We start from the raw sequence: 19,963 nt of genomic DNA on the forward strand, positions 1-19,963 counted from the left end.
CGTAGCAGCGGGCAGATCACGCATTGCTTGCCTCTTTAACTCCAACTGTGCCTAAGGTTGCAAACTAGACATGAAATTGAACAACTTGTCTTCCTTTGACATGTTCTTGATATCCAGTATCAAAGAATTGAATGTCTTAACATATTCTTTCACTGTACCAGTGTGTTTCAATTTCTTCAAGGAGTCTCTTGCAACCCAGGCACTAGAGCCGCACTTTACAGCACTACTTTGGAATCGTAGATCAGTCTTGAAATCCTGAGCTCTCTCTCTCTTTCTCTCTCTCTCTCTCTCTCTCAACTTATCGAGTCTCATAACCTCTGAGCTTCTTCCATCGTTTTTTCATTTGACCCGACAACTTATTCTGACAGGTGTTAGGTGAGGTTAGTTGCCCGGAGCTAGAGACGAATCCAAAGGGTTCTTCTTTAGAAAGATTCCCTATGATTGTTAAAATTATTGTTAAATGATTGAATTAACCATTTCCTAATAGTTTAAGTTTTTGGGGGAATCCATAATTTAACAATGTTAAAAATAAAAAAAATAAAAAAACCTTAAACTTATATAAGACAAAGTAGCGGATTCATCAGAAGGGGGCCATAGTAGTGGTATTAATGGAAACGATGCTCTGCCGAATTGACATTTGAGAGGGGATGCCACAGCGAAATCGGCTGCTGCACCTTTGTTTCCCGAAGTGGATAAGGTCTTAGCTCTATTCAATGATCTTATAAGAAGTTGGTTGAACTTTTAAAACAAGTACGCTTTTTTGGATATTGAACATGGACTTCAAAGAAAAAAGAAATAATTAATAATTAATTGTTTTCTGTGGTTTCATTATTTATTTATTGTTTCATACTGCTTGAAGATTGATGGAAGACTGTACAATCTCAAGGAGGAGGTGTCTGTTCAAGACTCTTAAGCACTGCAAGACACTTGTTGAGGTAAGGCATCAGTCTGTTGGTTTTTAATATTTTGTGAAATATTATGAATTCTAGATTCCAAAAAGACCAGATAGAAGGTGTTTGTGAAACATCCAAAATAGTGAAAATTTCTTTACATTTTGGATATTTGGGAACCTGCCTTTTTGTGGGGGGGGGGGGGGGGGGGGTGGGGGATTGCATGTTATTGGCCTTTTCTATAGTTTTCACAATACTTGTTCAGGACCATGAGTATGGGATTGGGATTGATGCTTCTTGTGTCGTGTTTCATTAGAACTGAATTAATGTAATCTGGCATGTTGTCTTTATTAATGGTTTTCAACTCATTGGAAAAGTGGGAACATGTAAGTCACTAAAATACTCTGGATGCTAGTGCCTTTGATGAATTTGAATCTGAAAATGGAGTTGGAGTTGCAAACAATAACTATACATCTCATTTCAGCTGGAAAAAGGTGTGGATGGCTTGTTTGGTAGCTTTGCAAGGTTAGATTCACGTATTTCAAGTGTCGGACTTACTGCTGCCAAGATAGATCACTTGCAGGTAAAGTTTTCCTATGCTTTACTGCCATAAGCCCCTGATCCCTGCACTGAATATAATTGTCACCATCTCCATTGAAACTTGGCTATTGTAGGTTTTCATTTATATGTTATTTTCTTGTTATAGTGTAGATGCACAGCGAGAAACTGTTAGTCAAACAATAGAGCTGATAAATGTATTTGGTATTTTTTTTTTTTTGTTGAGAATCCAGACCCTAGGGTCAAATTCATTGAAAAGGAAAAAGAGTACAAAAAGTCACGGTACACTAGAGGAGCTATGTCATCAGGTGTGGACTCAATCCAAACCTGTAGCTCATTACCAGATTTGACTTTTCTGGCAAGGTAATGGGCAACAGTATTGCCTAATCTTTTTACATGAGAGAAAACACAAAAGCGAAGCTCATTTGCTAACACAAGGGAATCCTGGATGATATGGCCAAATTCGGAGTTGCTGGTCCTACCATCTTTAAGAGCCGAGATGACAATCTCAGCATCCCCCTCGACAGTGGCTTCAAAAATACTCATCTCCTTCACGAATAAGACTGCTCTTCTACACGCTAAGGCTTCCACCGTAGCAACTGAACATGGCAGAGGTATTCTTTCAGCCAAGGCGCCAATAACTAAACCTTCAAAGTCTCGGATAACCATACCCACACCAGCAGCACCCAATTCCTTAAAAATTGCCCTGTCAAAATTCACCTTATACGTCAAAGGATTAGGGGGAATCCACCTAGAGTTGCTGCCAGAAACTGAAAGCTGCACCTGTCGAGGAATCTGAGCCGAGGAAAAATCATGGAGAAAGGTCAAAGCCTTAACACGAATAGTACGAAGGTCAGTAGAGCAGCCCCCCACGCGGTCAGAATTTCTACATTCCCAAATCATCCACAAGATCACAGCTACCAGGTTGATATCGAAGCAGTCCTTCATCTCCACTACCGTCTCCATGAGGTCAGCAAATGTCATGAATCTGTATTTTAGAAGCCTCTGACCAGCTGCAGTAGCTTCCCAAATGACCCGCAAAGCTGGGCAGCTCCACAAGGAATGAATGGAGTCCTCACAAGCCAAGAGACACATAGGACAGGTGACTGAAGAGACCACTTTGCGTTTCCACAGGTTTAGCAGGGTTGGGATAGCTTCGTGAGTTGCTCTCCACAACATGTGCTTAACCTTGTGGGGGACCAGCAAGCACCAAATTCCAGACCACATTCTTTTGTTTCGACCCAAGTTGGAGCAGTTTGGAACAAGACTCCTATCAGATTTAGCTAACATCTGGTATGCACTCCGAGTGGTGTAGTTACCCTGGCTTGAAGGGAACCAAGTTTGTAAGTCTGGGATCTGATTTAAGCTCAACGGCAAACCAGCAATAATATTAGCTTCGTGAGGAAGGAACTCGTGCTTAATCAGATCAGCCTTCCAGGTACGGGAGCCATCATCAATCAGGTTTCTTACAGTGGACACCGGGCCAAGAGAGGAATTGGGGAAATGACCCTTCTGCAGCTTTGGGTTGGTAGCCAATTATCCCCTTGGATTTTGATTGACTTGCCATCACCAACTCTCCAAATTGAACCTGATTCAATGACATGTTTGGCTTGGAGAATGCTTTTCCACGCGAGTGAACCTTTATGATGACTCGTTGCCTCCAATATTGAGCAATCCGGAAAAAACTTGGCCTTGAAAACCTTGTGAAAGAGAGAGTCTTCATGGTTCGTCAAGTGCCAAATCCGTTTGGCCAGAAGGGCATCATTGAACTTATTTAACTCCCTAAATCCCATACCCCCCTCACTCTTCGGAAGACAATTTTTCCCAACTAATCCAGTGAATGCGCTTCTGTTCTCCTTTGTAACCCCACCAAAATTTTCTTATGAGTATTTCGATTTCCTTGATCAGCCCTTTTGGGAGCTTAAAACACGACATGGTGTAGGTGGGAATCGCCTGAACAACTGCCTTTACTAAGATTTCCCTGCCAGCTTGGGATAGGAGTTTCTCCTTCCAGCCCTTAAGCTTCTTCCCGATTCTTTCTTTGATGATGCTAAAAGATTTCTTTTTGGCGCGGCCCACCAGGGAGGGTAGACCCAAGTAGTGATCATAACTTTGAGAGGCAGCCACCCCCAAGAAATTCTTAATATCCTCCCAAGATTGAGCTGCAGTGTTAGAGCTGAAAAACAAATTTGTCTTACCCCTGTTGATATTCTGACCTGATGATTGCTCATGGAGTGTTGGTAATTGATCATTTAGTTTATGCTACCCTTTGTTTAGGATTCACTAACTCCATGTTATTAATTTAATTCTTGAAATACTTGATGGAGTTCAATAGCAGCCCAGGAGACCTAATGGAACTTTCACCTCTATTTTCTGATGACAGCTATGTTGCTGGGGCTGCTTCAATTGTACAAAAATTGCGTAAGATGGCCACACTTTTCTATAAATTTATATTTTCTCACATTTTCATGGGCCAACTTCTTATTGGTTTGCATAAACATGATGGTGTTCATGTTCTCTCTAAACTTAAACAGCCTTTTGTGAACTATTCATGAATCATTCTTGTGAGGCCCTTTTCAACCAAAGCCAAAAAGAATGTTAAGATTTTTTTTTTTTAATGAGTTTTCATCCATGTCAAAAACTGTTCTTTCTGAGGGATGCCTCGGGGGGAGGTGGGGGGGGCATTGGATATCTTTTTGATGGAAGGAAGAATTTTTAGTATAAACATATAGCCAAAAAAGCTTGAGAAAAATAGTTTGAATTTCTTTGCAAATGTGAGAAGAGCATTGAAGACTAAGGAAGGTTCAAAGGAAAATTTTATGATATAAAAAAAAAATTAAATAATCTAAAGTTTCTCTTTATTGAGAAAGATTAGAGATGAATGTGTAGAGGTGATTATGAGTTTGGAAGCTATACCCATGATTAGGATTCTTTTATGTTCATGCCAGGGAACAGACGACAGTTACACTGCATGAGTGTTAGAGAAGTTTCCAATAAGGATGTGTTGTATATGAATTATCTGTGCTAATAATTTTGAGGCTTTGCAAAGGAGAGGAAGTTATTCCCTCCCCTCTACTTGTGTGCAAATGAGTTCAAGCATGCATTTGCTGAAATAAGCATGTGTGATGGACATTAGTACGAACCAAAGTTTTTATAGTTGAAGAATAAGATAATTATGTGACCCATTTTTGTTCACAATAAGCAAATTTACTGAATTCTAGACAAATAGATTGCCTTGACACAGCAAAGAATGAATGCTAACAACTAATTTAAATTTCTACACAGCATGATTAGTGTGAATATAAAGCATCATAATTGCATTAATCTATTTACCTTGTCGGTTGTTTTCCAGCAACATTTTCTGTAAATATATGATATTCTTCCACTTTTCTTTCTTTTTGGGGGCTGGACTCAAAATTTTGAAGTGCTAATATATTTATTATTAACATCTTCATTCGAATACTAATTGATCATTTTGTTATTTTAGGGAAACCACTTGCATAAAGGGCTGCATGATCATTGGCAGAAGTTCACTTTTAATCCCAGGTTACTGGCTTGGCTCAAATGTTTTATGCCCTGCTATTTTTTCCCCTTTTTCTTGAAAGTTGTGTATGATTGACATGGCCAATGGTTGTTATTCTTTATGATATAAATTCCAAGCATGGTTTACGAATGGTAGAAAATGTTCAAATTTTCTGGTTTTTTTTTCCCATTTTTTTAAACACATCTCGGAAGAAAGTGCATTTTAACACATTTCACAAGAACACTTTGTTTCAAGTTTTTGCACATTCTCTGGCAGGTGGTGAGTCTTACAACGAAGGTGCCTGTTTTTAATGATGAAATTTTGATTCATCTGCCAACTCAGGTTTATTCAGCTTAGAAACAACTGCAAGAGTGCAGCTAGACTTAATTCCTTGTGGCCAAGCTCGAGTTGAAATGGAAGTGGAATGCTGATTTAGATATGATCTTTGAGATTTCTTGAATTCCCTCAAGTTGCAGTAATTTGGTGGCAGCTAAACCAGTACAAGATTAAATTAATGGCCAGGCTGATGAGCTCATCTTTGGACAGTAAATTGTAGTAGATTATACTTTTGAATTTCTCTCTTTCGTGGAGTGTATATCTTTGAAGGTATGGATAAGGCTTTAGCTTATGTGGTTTCTATAACTCTTGCTTGTGTGTCAACAAGAAATTTATGCCCTGGTGTGCGCCCTTGTAAGTTATAAATGATACTTTTGGGTATGAATAATAATGACAGTTGATTTTGTTGTATTGAGCGGTCCATTCTTAAAATAAACTGATATAGTGCATAGTTAGGATGAGAATTATTTGTTCGGTTTTTTTCTGTTGAAATTTGGAGGACACTTCTTGTCATAAGTTATCTGCTTATTTTACTAAGGCTTTTGAGTAATAATAGCTGAGGAGATTGTATTTAGTTTGCAGTGTGGAACATCTCATCGTCTGAAATTTTATAAATAAATTGGTGGAATGTAGAAAATTAAAAAAATGTATCTCATTATTAAATAAATAATTGAAAAGGGATAGTTTGTTAGGTTTTTAGTGTTGATCGATTCCATGACTTTGGTTGTAATTAAATTTCAAGTTTTGGGTGTATATCAATTATTGCAAGCGTTAGAATGAATTGAGTTAGAGCTGCGTTGAAGAATTGAAGACTACACAACTTCGCTTACGCACAAGGCACAACTGGTTTTATTGCTTATTTGGTAAAACCGTAAGATAAAAAGCAAAAGGCTAGTAGAAACTAAACTTATTTTACTAAACCAACAATTATATTTGAAACTGTACATGTCCCGTAAATGGTATCAATATCTGTTTTGATTCTTATATTCTAACCTTAATTTTGACATTGTCTCACCAATAATAAATAAAATATACTGAATAATAATGATCAAAGAAAAAAGAGAAATAAAAAAATAACCATAGAGTACTTAATAAACTTAAACTTATAAATAATATAACTTAAAAAAAAAAAAAGTTTGTAGAGAGAGATAATGTTATGAAAGGTAAATATATCTCATGCATTGAACATAAAACAAGGAAGTCTCCATTTAGAATACAGGAGTTACCAATCGATTAAGCCTCAAGGCTCTTGACAATTCTTTTATCAATTTTTAAGAGAAAAAGATATAAGCCAATCCTTTTTTAGGTGCTATTTTACTTTGCATGCGTGTAATTTCAGTATAAAACCTTTGTTTTCTAAAAAATAATTAAAATTCATTTTGGAATGTTTTAATAGCTTAAATAGCTTGGATACACATGGCGTAAAGCCCAAATTTTTTTCCAAATTTAATTTGATTTAAACATTTGAACCTAAATCCATTATATATCCAATTAAAATGCTCAATTTGCCCATTAAAATTGGGTCAATTCAGAAAACCAGCCGACCAAATTTATTATAATTCCTTAACCAACCATTTATGATATATCTTGCGCATACAAGTATTCAACCCAAACCAAAATTTCATAATTTTCTATATATATATATATATATATATCACATAAAATATGCAACCAAATATGTTTCTCCATTTATGGCTGAATCCAAGGTAAAGAGCCAAAAAAAAGTATTGTGTTTAATGATATTATTGGATTATCTTTAAGAGGATGTAAAAATTAAAAATATGTATATATAAAATTAAAAAAGAAAAAAAAAAAAAAAGAGGTTGAATCTTCCTCCTTCATTTTGTAATGAAAAAAAGAGGGAGAAAAGTAAAGAGAGCGCATCCTCTGCATCAAAAGCCATTTTCATGGAAAAAAATAAAAATAAAATAAATGAACTGAACCTTTATAAAAGAAAACATAAGATAAGAAAAGGTAAATTTGGTTAGGTTTTATCCTAATCTAATTCACAAATTTTCAATTGTTAATTTATTTTCGTCTATAGTATGAATCTTTGGGGTTGAAATGAAATTATTAAGCGTTTGGTCCAAATTAATAGATATCACAGTTTTTGGACAAAAAAATTATCCCTCATGGTTTGATCAAATCAGTAATTAGTATCAAGAACTATAAGTTGCTACATTTTGTCTCCCTAAAATTTGGATAAAAACTTCATTAAAAAATGTTTGAATTAAAATGAAAAAGGTAAAAATAGTTCGGACATAATTATAACAATTTCATTTTAATCCAAACTTTAAAGATAAATGTGGGGCCCGAAATCTGAGGCCCCAGTCCACTTTATGTTAAAAGCCCAAAAGCTCAGGCCGAGGAGTCCTATTGCTAAGAACACGCAATGAAAACTCCTTGAAGGTCCAAGAATGTGGCCGAGGACGACTTTATGCCCAAAAAGCCTGAGGAAAAGGACAAAATCAGTACAAGAGCAGTAAAAGGGAGAAGGCTGCCGACACCTTAATGTGGAGCCCACCGCCTGACAAACCTATACTCATACCATGCTGTCCAACTTTTCCCAACCACTCTGATGTGAGGATTGACAAGACAAGTAACCACCCAGAACAAGAAGAAACGGACACGTAGGTGAAGAACGGGAAGGAAATACTAATATAAAAGGGAAGCTTGCTGCATTAACAAGAGAGGCCCAGAAGTGAGAGAAAAAGGGAGAAGAACGAACTCATAAAAAAGAAGGGTGGCTAGGACGAGACTCTCCTCGGACTAATTCCGAGGAGATAGATCTTCACGCCACACCCGTGTAGGGCTCAGTCATTCAGGCCAAACTCACCTTCGTATGGGCTCCCATGAAAAACCATAACTAAACCGCTGCCCGATGACCAAGGTCCAGCTTTTCAAGCCCACTCTCTACAAATCATATTGTGAGGGATCTTTCATGTGCGAGCCCAACATCATTATTGGGCCGCAAAAGAATCGTGTCCCTACAATTGGCGCCGTCTGTGGGAAGGCTTGCGCGTTGGCGCGGGTGGCGGTGGAGTTGACTCTCTAGCAAGCAGAGGTTCGTGAGATTTCCTACGTCTCCAGCAACACACAGCGGTTGCTCCAACATAAACTTCTGCTAGGGGCTATGCCTTGCGGTGCCACCGGCAAGGGCAGCTCTAGGGGCTTTTGGCCACAAACCAGCTCTCCCCGCCCTGATCCAGGGGCTTACATTCGAAGCATAAACGAAAGTAAAAAAAAATCTTACAAGTTTTGGACAGAATGAAAGCCTTGTATGGTCCTCGGACTCAAGCCTACGGGGAAACCAAGTACAAAAAAGAAATCTCATAAGTTTTGGACAGAACCAAGGCCTTGCATGGTCCTCGGACTCAAGCCTATGGGGAAACCAAGTACGAAAAAGAAATATCACAAGTTTTGGACAAAACCAAGGCCTTGCATGGTCCTCGAACTCAAGCCTATGGGGAAACCAAGTACGAAAAAGAAATATCACAAGTTTTGGACAGAACCAAGGCCTTGCATGGTCCTCGGACTCAAGCCTATGGGGAAACCAAGTACGAAAAAGAAATATCACAAGTTTTGGACAGAACCAAGGCCTTGCATGGTCCTCGGACTCAAGCCTATGGGGAAATCAAGTACGAAAAAGAAATATCACAAGTTTTGGACAGAACCAAGGCCTTGCATGGTCCTCGGATCAAGCTATGGGGAAACCAAGTACGAAAAGAAATATCACAAGTTTTGGACTAAGGCCTTGCATGGTCCTCGGACTCAAGCCTATGGGGAAACCAAGTACAGAAAAGAAATATCACAAGTTTTGGACAGAACTAAGGCCTTGCATGGTCCTCGGACTCAAGGCTATGGGGAAACCAAGTACGAAAAAGAAATATCACAAGTTTTGGACAGAACCAAGGCCTTGCATGGTCCTTGGACTCAAGCCTATGGGGAAACCAAGTACGAAAAAGAAATATCACAAGTTTTGGACAGAACCAAGGCTTTGCATGGTCCTCGGACTCAAGCCTATGGGGAAACCAAGTACGAAAAAGAAATATCACAAGTTTTGGACAGAACCAAGGCCTTGCATGGTCCTCGGACTCAAGCCTATGGGAAAACCAAGTACGAAAAAGAAATATCACAAGTTTTGAACAGAACCAAGGCCTTGCATGGTCCTCGGACTCAAGCCTATGAGGAAACCAAGTACGAAAAAGAAATATCACAAGTTTTGGACAGAACCAAGGCCTTGCATGGTCCTCGGACTCAAGCCTATGGGGAAACCAAGTACAGAAAAGAAATATCACAAGTTTTGGACAGAACCAAGACCTTGCATTATCCTCGGACTCAAGCCTATGGGGAAACCAAGTACAAAAAAGAAATCTCACAAGTTTTGGACAAAACCAAGGTCTTGCATGGTCCTCGGACTCAAGCTTATGGGGAAACCAAGTACGAAAAAGAAATATCACAAGTTTTGGACAGAACCAAGGCCTTGTATGGTCCTCAGACTCAAGCCTATGGGGAAACCAAGTACGAAAAAGAAATCTCACAAGTTTTGGACAGAACCAAGGCCTTGCATGGTCCTCGAACTCAAGCTCATGTGGAAATCAATTACTTAAAAGCAAAATTACGTTACATGAACCTTAGAATCTATCTGGGAACTACCCATTAACAGTTGGGTAAATCCCCATACTGAATGGATTCCCCAGTCTACCCTCGGATCCTCAGTACCAAAGGGATTGATGCAACATAGAGCAATATGCTACCAAAAACATGATTGAGGTCCCTCACTGCTCGACTATACTCTCGGATGAATTATTTAGAAGTTTATCGTTTTCGGACATTCGTCTAGCATGCATCGCACAGCGCTCGGCCATTATCCCGGTTAGTTCCAAGAGTTTAATTTATTGAGAATTACCATTGTTTAGTTTATTGAGAATTACCATTGTTATGCTTGATAATGTCAGTAAGTTTAAACTAGTAGGAATTTGTTTTAAGGCATTTTTTCTGCTCCAAGTATCATTAAAGGCAAACGTGTATTCAACATTCAGTCACAAAGTTATTGCTGCTAAAAGGAAAAATATCTAGAAGGAAATAAACTCATCTTTTATTAAGACAAAGAAGTAGTACACTGTACAAAGAAAAGCTGGAATAAGCTTACACTAAGGCTAACTACGTAAGCGAAAAGAAAAGATACAAGAGAATAAAGAGAAAGCCGAGGAAGAAGCACAGAGGAGAGATTGGCTGCTGTTCCAAGATGTCGTCTAAGGAAACTATTCCTCGACACTTCTACATGCCCATAACTCAGGCAGCCAAAGAACCCAACTTGGGGCATGCACCAGTGAAGAAAAGGTGCAGGGAACCTGACCTCAGGCTAACACCATCTACAGAAACGGTGCTGAGAGCCGGAGGTGGAGGAGCCCCCGTAGAACCACGTCTGCGACAAAGCAGACGGCGCTGACGGCGGAAAACCCTACTTCTGACGCGTCGAGAATCTGACACGGCCAGTACCTGCTTCGAATTTTGGCTAAAAGAGAGGGGGATATCATTCCCACCTTACCAAAACGGAAGATCACCTTGAATCTGTGCCATCCTTGTCCGTACCACACCACCTTGAGGATTCGGTGCCTCTGAAGCGTGCGGAGACCTTTCACCTCCATCCACGCCTCAAACATCTTGCTTTGAGGCAGAGTGGAACTAGAAATGAAGATCACGAATATGAAAGAAGAAGTATGATTCTGAAGAAAACAGGAGAGTTCATGTGCAGATGGAGTGACCCCCTGCCCTATTTATACACAGAAGTAAACCGGTGGCATTTAATGCATGCAAATTTCCAAGGGATGCTACGAACAAAGCAGACTCAGCTCAATTTCCAACCTCATCCTCAGCCGTAGGATCGGAAGATCCTCGTGAAGGCGCGACTCGAGTACCGAAATGTCAGAGGATCCCGCGTGAGCGAAAAATAAAGGAGTGGCCCTTATCTTGACACGCCTCCCATGTAAATGAAAAAATGTAAGTAATAATGGGGTACCGAATTTGAACAAGTCATAATGTGGGCCTAACGTCACCAAAACCCTCCTCCCCAACTAAAAGTCGGGCAGCAGGATTTTGAGGGGCTATTGTGGGGCCCGAAATCTGAGGCCCCAGTCCACTTTATGTTAAAAGCCCAAAAGCCCAGGCCGAGGAGCCCTATTGCTAAGAACGCGCAATGAAAACTCCTTGAAGGTCCAAGGATGTGGCCGAGGACGACTTTATGCCCAAAAAGCCTGAGGAAAAGGACAAAATCAATACAAGAGCAGTAAAAGGGAGAAGGCTGCCGACACCTTAATGTGGAGCCCACCGCCTGACAAACCTATACTCATACTAGGGATGACAATTTTGCCCCGCCCCGCTTGACCCGCCCCTCCCCGCTTCGCCCCGTGCGGGTTTTCCCCACCCCGCAAAGGTGGTGGGGCGGGGATGGGGTAAGATTTTAAACCTGCATCACGGGGCGGGGCGGGGATAGGTTTACACTTTTTAGACCCACCCCGCCCCGCCCCACATTAATAAGGGTTAAAAGGTAATTTTTTCATACCCTAAAACCCTACTATTTAAAAAAAAATATCATCTTATTTTATTTAAGTGGAGATTCTTTTTGAAGAACTAGGCAGTTTTTATTTTGTTATGTATTAGGAGTTTGGATTATTTTATTGTGTCATACTATGAGATTTTTGTTGTGATATTATCTTGTTAAATATTTACATAATATTGTTTAGTATTTACTAAAAATTAGTTTGATTCGATAGAATAAATTTATTTATAATTTCAAGTATATTTTTATTATTGAAACATGTCATTTTATTTGAAAAAATGGTAATAGTTGTAGGGAAAATTAACAAGAAATAAAGTTTTACAGTTTAGGGCGGGGCTTCGCGGGTCTTCACGGGGTCTTAAGGGGCGGGGATGGGGCAAGAAATTTTCCCTGTCATACGGGGCGAGGCGGGGATGGGGTAAGAAAAATCCATGCGGGGCGGGGGCGAAGATCCCATCCTTCGGCCCCGCCCCGCCCCATTGCCATCCCTAACTCATACCATGCTGTCCAACTTTTCCCAACCACTCTGATGTGAGGATTGACAAGACAAGTAACCACCCAGAACAAGGAGAAACGGACACGTAGGTGAAGAACGGGAAGGAAATACTAGTATAAAAGGGAAGCTTGCTGCATTAACAAGAGAGGCCCAGAAGTGAGAGAAAAAGGGAGAAGAACGAACTCATAAAAAAGAAGGGTGGCTAGGACGAGACTCTCCTCGGACTAATTCCGAGGAGATAGATCTTCACGCCACACCCGTGTAGGGCTCAGTCATTCAGGCCAAACTCACCTTCGTATGGGCTCCCATGAAAAACCATGACTAAACCGCTGCCCGACGACCAAGGTCCAGCTTTTCAAACCCACTCTCTACAAATCATATTGTGAGGGATCTTTCATGTGCGAGCCCAACATCATTATTGGGCCGCAAAAGAATCGTGTCCTTACAATAAAATATAGTAACTTAAAGTTTATGAATTAAATTACAATAGTACTAAATCATAAGAAGGTAAAATGCAATTTTCCAAAAAAAAAAAACCTTGAGTTAAGAAAGCCTTCCCTAAACTTTATAGGGTAAAATGTAGTAACATACAAATAACTCCTTATTATTTGATCCAATTACATTTTAATCCCACAAATTATCAATTATCAGTTATTACATTTTGACTCCTTAAGTTTGATTTAAAATGAAATTGTTAGAAATATTTGGGACGAAATCCTAAATATTTTATTGGTACTCTTCATAAAAAAAAAAATTATTGGTAGAAATACCATTTTGGAGACTATTGATTTAGTCCTTACATTTGGTAGTAGTAAATTTAATTTCTATTATTTTTAATATGTAGTTAATTTAATTTTTACAGTCAACTTATTAATAGAAATTGCCTATAAGTTGAAAATAACATAGACAAATTGAAAATTGATTTTCTCGAGAAAATAAAAATAAACATAGACAAATTGATTGCTACTAAAATAGTATTTTTGCTTATTTCATTTTAGCCCAAATGATAGGAGTCAAATTAAACAAAATTTATAAACTAAATTATAGTAATCAAATCATAATCAGGTAAAATGTAATTTTCAAAAAAAAAAAAGAAAAAAAGTTGAGTCATCTTAAGCAAAAGCCTCCCACAGTGGCGGACTGGCACTACACAGCCACATCAAAGTTCAAACACTGTTCAGTGAAACACTGGACAGTCTTTTAGCAGTACTATAAAATGTTTTGGTTCCCAATGTCCAAAACACAAACACTACTTTTATATTTTTTGCCTTACTTTTTCGATATTTTGCCGCCTCCGCCATTAAAATGCTTTTAAACTTTATACTCAGCTAGCCTAAAACTACTCTCTCAGCTTCTTACTACTGCACCAAGCCACCAACCACACTTTAAAAGTTTCAAATTTGCTTTACCAAAAAACCAACTCTTTAAGCACAACCAAGCCAAAAACAATTACAGGATGTCCAAGTATGAAGAAAGCGCCAAACCTTCAGAGCCTTTCCTTCTCTCTCTTCTTCACCAATTACAGGACCTAAGGAGATCCATCCTAGCTTTTCTCCTCTCCTTGCCCACCTCTCTTTTTGCTCTCTTTCTTCTTCTTCTCTTGGCCTATAATGGCTTCTCTGTTTTCTACATTCACCTCCCTTTTCCGGCCAAGCCCCCTCCCGTACCCGCCAATTTCTTGCCAGAAAATACCGCCGGAGAATTAATGAAAAATGGGTTTTCTTCTTCCTCAAAGGTTACTTCTTTAGTGATGTATGCAATGAAAGAAGAAGACCCAGCTGTGATTTTGAAGACCCATTTGCCTCTTTTGCGCAAAACACACTCTTCAATCACACCCATTACTGAATCTTCAGTTTCAAAGCAGAGAGGGGTCCGGAAGTACAAGCGCAAGCTCAAGAGTGTGCCTTCCAAAGCTCGGTCAAGTTCTTTCCCAGCAATGATTGCTGAATTCTTCGCTGGAAATTCTACTATTTCTTGTAAGTTTCGGTTCTTTATGACCTGGATTTCGTCAAAGTCATTTGGTGATAGAGAATTGTTAGCTATGGAGAGCTTGTTTAAGTCTCACCCAAATGCTTGTTTGGTGATAGTCTCAAGTTCAATGAATTCAAAAACAGGAAGTCAATTTTTAAAACCTCTTTTAGATAAGGGGTTTCGTGTAATGGCTATTGATCCTGATTTTGATTATGTATTCAAGAATACTTACGCGGAGGCTTGGTTTGATAGGTTAAGGAAAGGGAATGTGAATCCTGGGGAGGTTTCTCTGGGTCAAAACCTCTCTAATTTGCTTAGGCTTGGTTTATTGTATAAATTTGGGGGTATTTATGTGGACACGGATGTTATAGTGTTAAAGAGTTTCTCAAAGTTGAGAAATGTGATCGGCGCGCAGACTATTAATCTTGACACTGGGAATTGGAGTCGATTGAACAATGCTGTGTTGATTTTTGACAAGAATCATCCTCTACTCTACAAGTTTATTCAAGAATTTGCACTAACATTTGATGGGAACAAGTGGGGACACAATGGCCCTTACTTAGTCTCAAGGGTTGTGTCCAGGTTGAGTGGAAGGCCTGGATTTAATTTCACCGTATTGCCACCGTCGGCATTTTATCCAGTTGATTGGAGTAAGATTCGAAGTCTCTTTCGGGCGCCTAGAGACAAGCTCCATTCAAAATGGTTGCTTAAAAAGCTAAGGCATATTCAGTCTCAAAGTTTTGCAGTGCACTTGTGGAATAGGCAGAGTAAAATGCTAGAGGTTGAAAAGGGAAGCATCATCAATCAGATAATGTTGGATTGTTGTATCTTCTGCAATGCTTCAATATCAAGGTTGTAATTATTGAATAAGTTCGACAGTTGCGAAGTGCTATGCATTATGCAATGGTTCGATGTTTTTGTATGTGGTTATGGACCAACTCAGTTCATTCCACAATCGATCAAAGTCCTGATAGATAGAATGTTAGGAAATCATTAGCCTTTTCCTGTTCTGAAATCATCTCTTAATCATAGTTGACAACTTTTTAGGTTTTGCCCTTTAATTTGCCGTACTTGTAAGTTGTATCTTGTAAACAAGGTCTAAAGAGTATACTCTTAACATGCAAAGGAATATAATTTTTACATTCCATATTTATATTATTCTTGAGGATGACATATTGCAATGCTATTTTGCCAATTACATAGCAGTGTCTGTTAAGTCTCATATATATATATATATATATATATATATGTGGGGTCCAAATGATTTATGGGCCAGGCGCATCTACCCGGGGAGAATCCAAAGGCCCAAGCCGAGGAAGGCTATGGCCCAAGCTCGACAAAATAGCCTATGGATACCGCCGAGGACAGCTCAGTCCTCGGCAGACCCAAAGTCCCCCCTGAAAGAGGGGTAAAAACGGTATAGGACTGAAATTTGGAAGAAAGATCTAAAATATCCAGGAAAAGCTGTCCTTACTGCCATTCAATGCTCTGAACCTGACAGAGCCGCATTCTTTGGCTTTTACAACCACCCCCAACGACTTTGAATATGGGCTGATGGGACAAGTATCAATCTTGGAAAGATTGACCCTATACGTGGACGAAGGACAATGAACGCAGGCAAATATAAAAGGAAAAATAAGTAACCTAAAGAAGGGGCGGGGAAAAATGGCCAAAAACCAGAGCCTCCCAGCCCACCTCCAGGAGAAAGACTCCAGGGGTAAAGGAAAACTTAACCTTGTATGAACACCGCGAAAAACCCACCGCCTGTCGATCAAGGCCTAGCCTTCCAAACCCACGCTCTACAAATGATATTGTTTGGGCCTTTTTACGTGCGAACCCGACACCGTTAAGGTCCGCCACGAATCGCCTCCTTACAATATATATATATATATATATCTTTCTAAACACTAAAACATAATATTTATTGTTGTTACACTCTTGTTGAGTCACATTAGTGGTCACAACATTTACCTATTTCTAACCATTTCTCTCAACTATTTTTAACCATGATGTCTCTTTTTACATTTTCATCTCTCTACTAGTCTCAACCTTAATGTCACTCTTCATTTATCCCTTTCACTTCCTTTTATTTTGGCTCTTCTTATCTCTATTCTATTACTATAAATTTGTCATTCTCTCTCCCATTATATATATTTTTTTTCATATGAAAAAAGGTAACTCTCTCTCTCTATTTCATGTTTTATTTTTGTGTGAACTTTTTTATTTTTTGTATCTCTACTTTAGATTGATGAATTTATGTATTCTTTAGAATTCTACTTTGGGTTGATGCAATTGGGTTTTGTGTTTTTAAGTTATTATATTTTTTTCTTATCTATGACTGTTAAATGTTATACTATTGCATATAAAGATAGTTTACAATAATATAATGTTATTCTATTATACAGCATTGCTTGGATAATTTGGTGTTTGACTCATGATTGTATTTTTATTTTGATGCTTCTTCTTCTCATTTTATTTTCTATTTTTTTTCCCAAAAAATGTGATTATTCTCTCTCTCTCTCTCTATTTATATATATAATATAATTTATTCTTTTTTGTAACTTTACTTTAGGTTGATGAATCATTGTATTTTTAAAAAATGCTATTTTTGGTTAATACAATTTGGTAGTGTTTTTTTTTTTTTTTTTTTTTTAAAATAGTTTTCTATCATAAGTCTTCTCTCTCCCCTTTATAACTTTTATTTGATTTTTTTTTTTTGACATAATACTTAGTTATTTTGGAAGTGAGATTTTGAATTTATATCAAAATACAATCTTGACTATGTATTTGTACATGTCTATCAACTATTAAAACTGCTCTAGATGAATATGTATAGACAATATTTTTGTTTTAATTTTCATTGATTTATTATTTAGTTATAACATCAAAATTGAAGTAGAAAAATTTGTAAAGCCAATATATTTAGATATTTAATATTGTCAAAAAATAATAAAAAGAATAATGATGTGGTAGATGAGGAGGCTGAACAGAAGCGTAGTAATAATAAATGTGATATGAACGTCCAGTTAAAGGCAATTAAATCTAAATAAATGATAGTGTTAGTGTATGTAGTCTTTTTTTGTTGTTGTTAGATCATGTTCTCTTTACATTGTTATACAAATTATTTTCTTTCATTTCAATAGGTGAAGTATTCAATTTTAGACATAAAGTCTACTTTTTTCTACATATTATTTTAAATATTAAATTTATAATATGGTATAGTCTCTTAGAAATGTTTGAAAAATATGTAGTTCCAATTTCATGTATCTATATTAGTAAACAAAACCCAATAAATAGTTCGAAACTACTCCTATGATAAGAAAAATTATAAATATGATAATCTCTTTTAAGAGAATGAAAATTTTGAATAATATATTTAAAACTTAAACAGTATAATTGTACAAGAAAAAATTAGGAAAATATAACGCACAATAACATAATTTAGCAAAATATGGACCGCCTAAAAATGAATATTAATAATCAAACTGTGGGGATCGTTCGATTAATGGGCCCCTAGGGTTCAGAATGGGGTCAGGACTGTTGGGCCAGTGGCCCATCAGAGACCGTATACCCGTCCGAGGATACCCTGGTCCTCGGCATAACTCGTCCGAGGACGATCGTTTCCGAGGACGATCAAGACGTGGGCTCATTACGATCAGAGCTCCGAATTCGGTCATCTCAAAGGGTAGAGCAGCCGACTAAAAATGAAAGAGATAAGGCAAACAAATATCTGAAGCTACAGCTACCTCCGCATTAATGACCTCTCAACCAACTCTCTGGCCGCATTAATGTGGAGGTGATACCTGAACAGTGGGAAGGCAGCCTTACAGCTGCCCATAGGAAGTTCCAGGAGGTGCCAGATGGGACAGAAAGAAATCCTCCGAACTCAACCTACACGTGTGCGGCAAGGATGAAGCGCAAAAGGAGGTATATAAACTAAAAGAAGAACCTGAAACTGGGGATCGGGAAAAAAAGAAGGAAAGAGGAGGACGAAGAAACAGAGAGAAACAAGAGAGAAGAAAGGAAGAAGGGAAAAGGGTATTATTCACAGAAGAAAAATATTTGTGAGAACGACCTGGTACCTGAAACTGGTTTAAGGGAAATCTTGGAGGGAAATGCTATAGTTAACCTAGTTCTTTATACCCACGCTCTAAAAATTGTATTGTCTGGGCCTTTTACGTGTGAACCCAATACTGTTAGGTTCGTCACCAAATCGTGTCCTTACACAAACAAATCCAAATAATAAAATGATGATATATTTTTTGAGATTTTTTGGGAGAACAAATTATTTTCCAAAACATTTAGAGAATAAATTATATATTATACCATAACTACAAAATAATTATTTATTCTCATGTATTGCATAAGTTTGGGACTAATCTATATTTAAATTAATAGGAAAAACTAAGAGAAAATTCAATTAGATTTCAAATTAGAATTCAATTAGAGTCTAATTTTGCGCCACGTGTTCCATTGAATTTAAGTTTTTAAATTTTTGTGCCAAGTTAATTAATTCAGTGTACAAATTGGAATTTAATTAGTATTTAATTTTGTGCCACGTGTCTCATCTAATGTAACTTTTTTAGTTTTTGTTCCAAATGAGTTAATAAAATGTAGAAAATGAGGAGTTCAATATAAATAAATCATAAAAAAAAAAACTAATCGTTTATATATATATATATATATATATATAAATAACCAATGCTTAGAGAAAATTTAATTAGATTCAAAATTGAATTTTGCTTTTGTTAGCTTTTCATACAAATTAAATTGTTTAGATTTTTGCAATTATTTTTTCTTTGAACTAATGAGCATATTTTTTATATTGTTTCTATTTAGATATTTTGTATGCTAAGATCTTGAACGTAACAAATTATAATTGAGTTGAACAATCCCATGTACTTATTCCCACTCAATTTCGGAGATACTAATTTATTCTTTTATTTTGTGTTGTATTTAGTAGAATTTCACAAACAGTGATTGTGAATTGACATTATATATGTAGTATCCAATAATAAGTCAAAAATTAAAGAAAATCTAATTAGGTTTCAATTGGATTTTTAATTTTGTGCCACGTGTCCATCTAAATTCTAAATCACACACACACGTACGTATGTATGTATGTATGAGAAATTATTACATATTTTTAGAAATGTATAGTTTTAAAAGGGTGAAAGCTAATTCCATGTATAATTTAAATAATATATAAAAAAAGGGTATAATTTGAACCATGTAATTATAATTGTTTTTAATTGTATCCATGCATATGTACGGGATTACGCACCAATAACTAATAATGTAGCGAATTATCTGAAAATAGATATGTATATATGCAATGGATTTATTGAGTAATTTCACAAGTTTATTATCATATATGATAGAATTTCAATTTATGACATTTGTTTCATGTTGATTTTCTGCACAAGTTGATATATCAATCATAGTAGTCACAATTATTGAATCTAAAAGTAATAAATATGTGCACACGTATTGGGTTACGAAGTGAAAAACAAAGGAATAATATCTTCAAAGGAAAAACCACTTCGAGAATTTAATTTTGTTAGAAAATCCTCTATAAATGAAAATTTATATTAGCCTATACTTACAAGGAAAATGTTTATTTCCAA

At 37.2% G+C, this 19,963-nt stretch overlaps 2 protein-coding genes across 8 annotated transcripts; both read left to right on the forward strand.

The window, feature by feature from the left end:
* Window positions 1-595: 595 nt before the first annotated feature.
* On the forward strand, window positions 596-5,718 carry LOC115963225. Of its 7 annotated transcripts, XR_004085756.1 has the most exons (7): window positions 596-697; window positions 860-935; window positions 1,375-1,473; window positions 1,682-3,688; window positions 3,832-3,869; window positions 4,936-4,994; window positions 5,314-5,718. XR_004085756.1 is itself a non-coding variant. In XM_031082154.1 (6 exons), exons 2-6 carry the CDS (start codon window positions 864-866, stop codon window positions 5,400-5,402), a joined length of 357 nt encoding a protein of 118 aa, XP_030938014.1. In that variant the 5' UTR covers window positions 596-750; window positions 860-863; the 3' UTR covers window positions 5,403-5,718. The 7 variants fall into 7 exon arrangements, 5 of the variants coding, with proteins under 5 accessions (XP_030938014.1, XP_030938015.1, XP_030938013.1 ...); XR_004085755.1 differs by having other exon boundaries at window positions 1,682-3,869; XM_031082154.1 differs by lacking the exon at window positions 1,682-3,688 and having other exon boundaries at window positions 596-750.
* A 7,905-nt stretch (window positions 5,719-13,623) lies between these two features.
* LOC115965593 (uncharacterized protein At4g19900-like) lies at window positions 13,624-15,427 on the forward strand. Its single transcript, XM_031084852.1, has one exon. The coding sequence runs from the start codon at window positions 13,822-13,824 to the stop codon at window positions 15,193-15,195; it is 1,374 nt and encodes a 457-aa protein (XP_030940712.1). The 5' UTR covers window positions 13,624-13,821; the 3' UTR covers window positions 15,196-15,427.
* Window positions 15,428-19,963: the final 4,536 nt, after the last annotated feature.

Source organism: Quercus lobata, chromosome 10 (assembly GCF_001633185.2).
Source record: "Quercus lobata isolate SW786 chromosome 10, ValleyOak3.0 Primary Assembly, whole genome shotgun sequence".
NCBI lineage: Eukaryota > Viridiplantae > Streptophyta > Magnoliopsida > Fagales > Fagaceae > Quercus > Quercus lobata.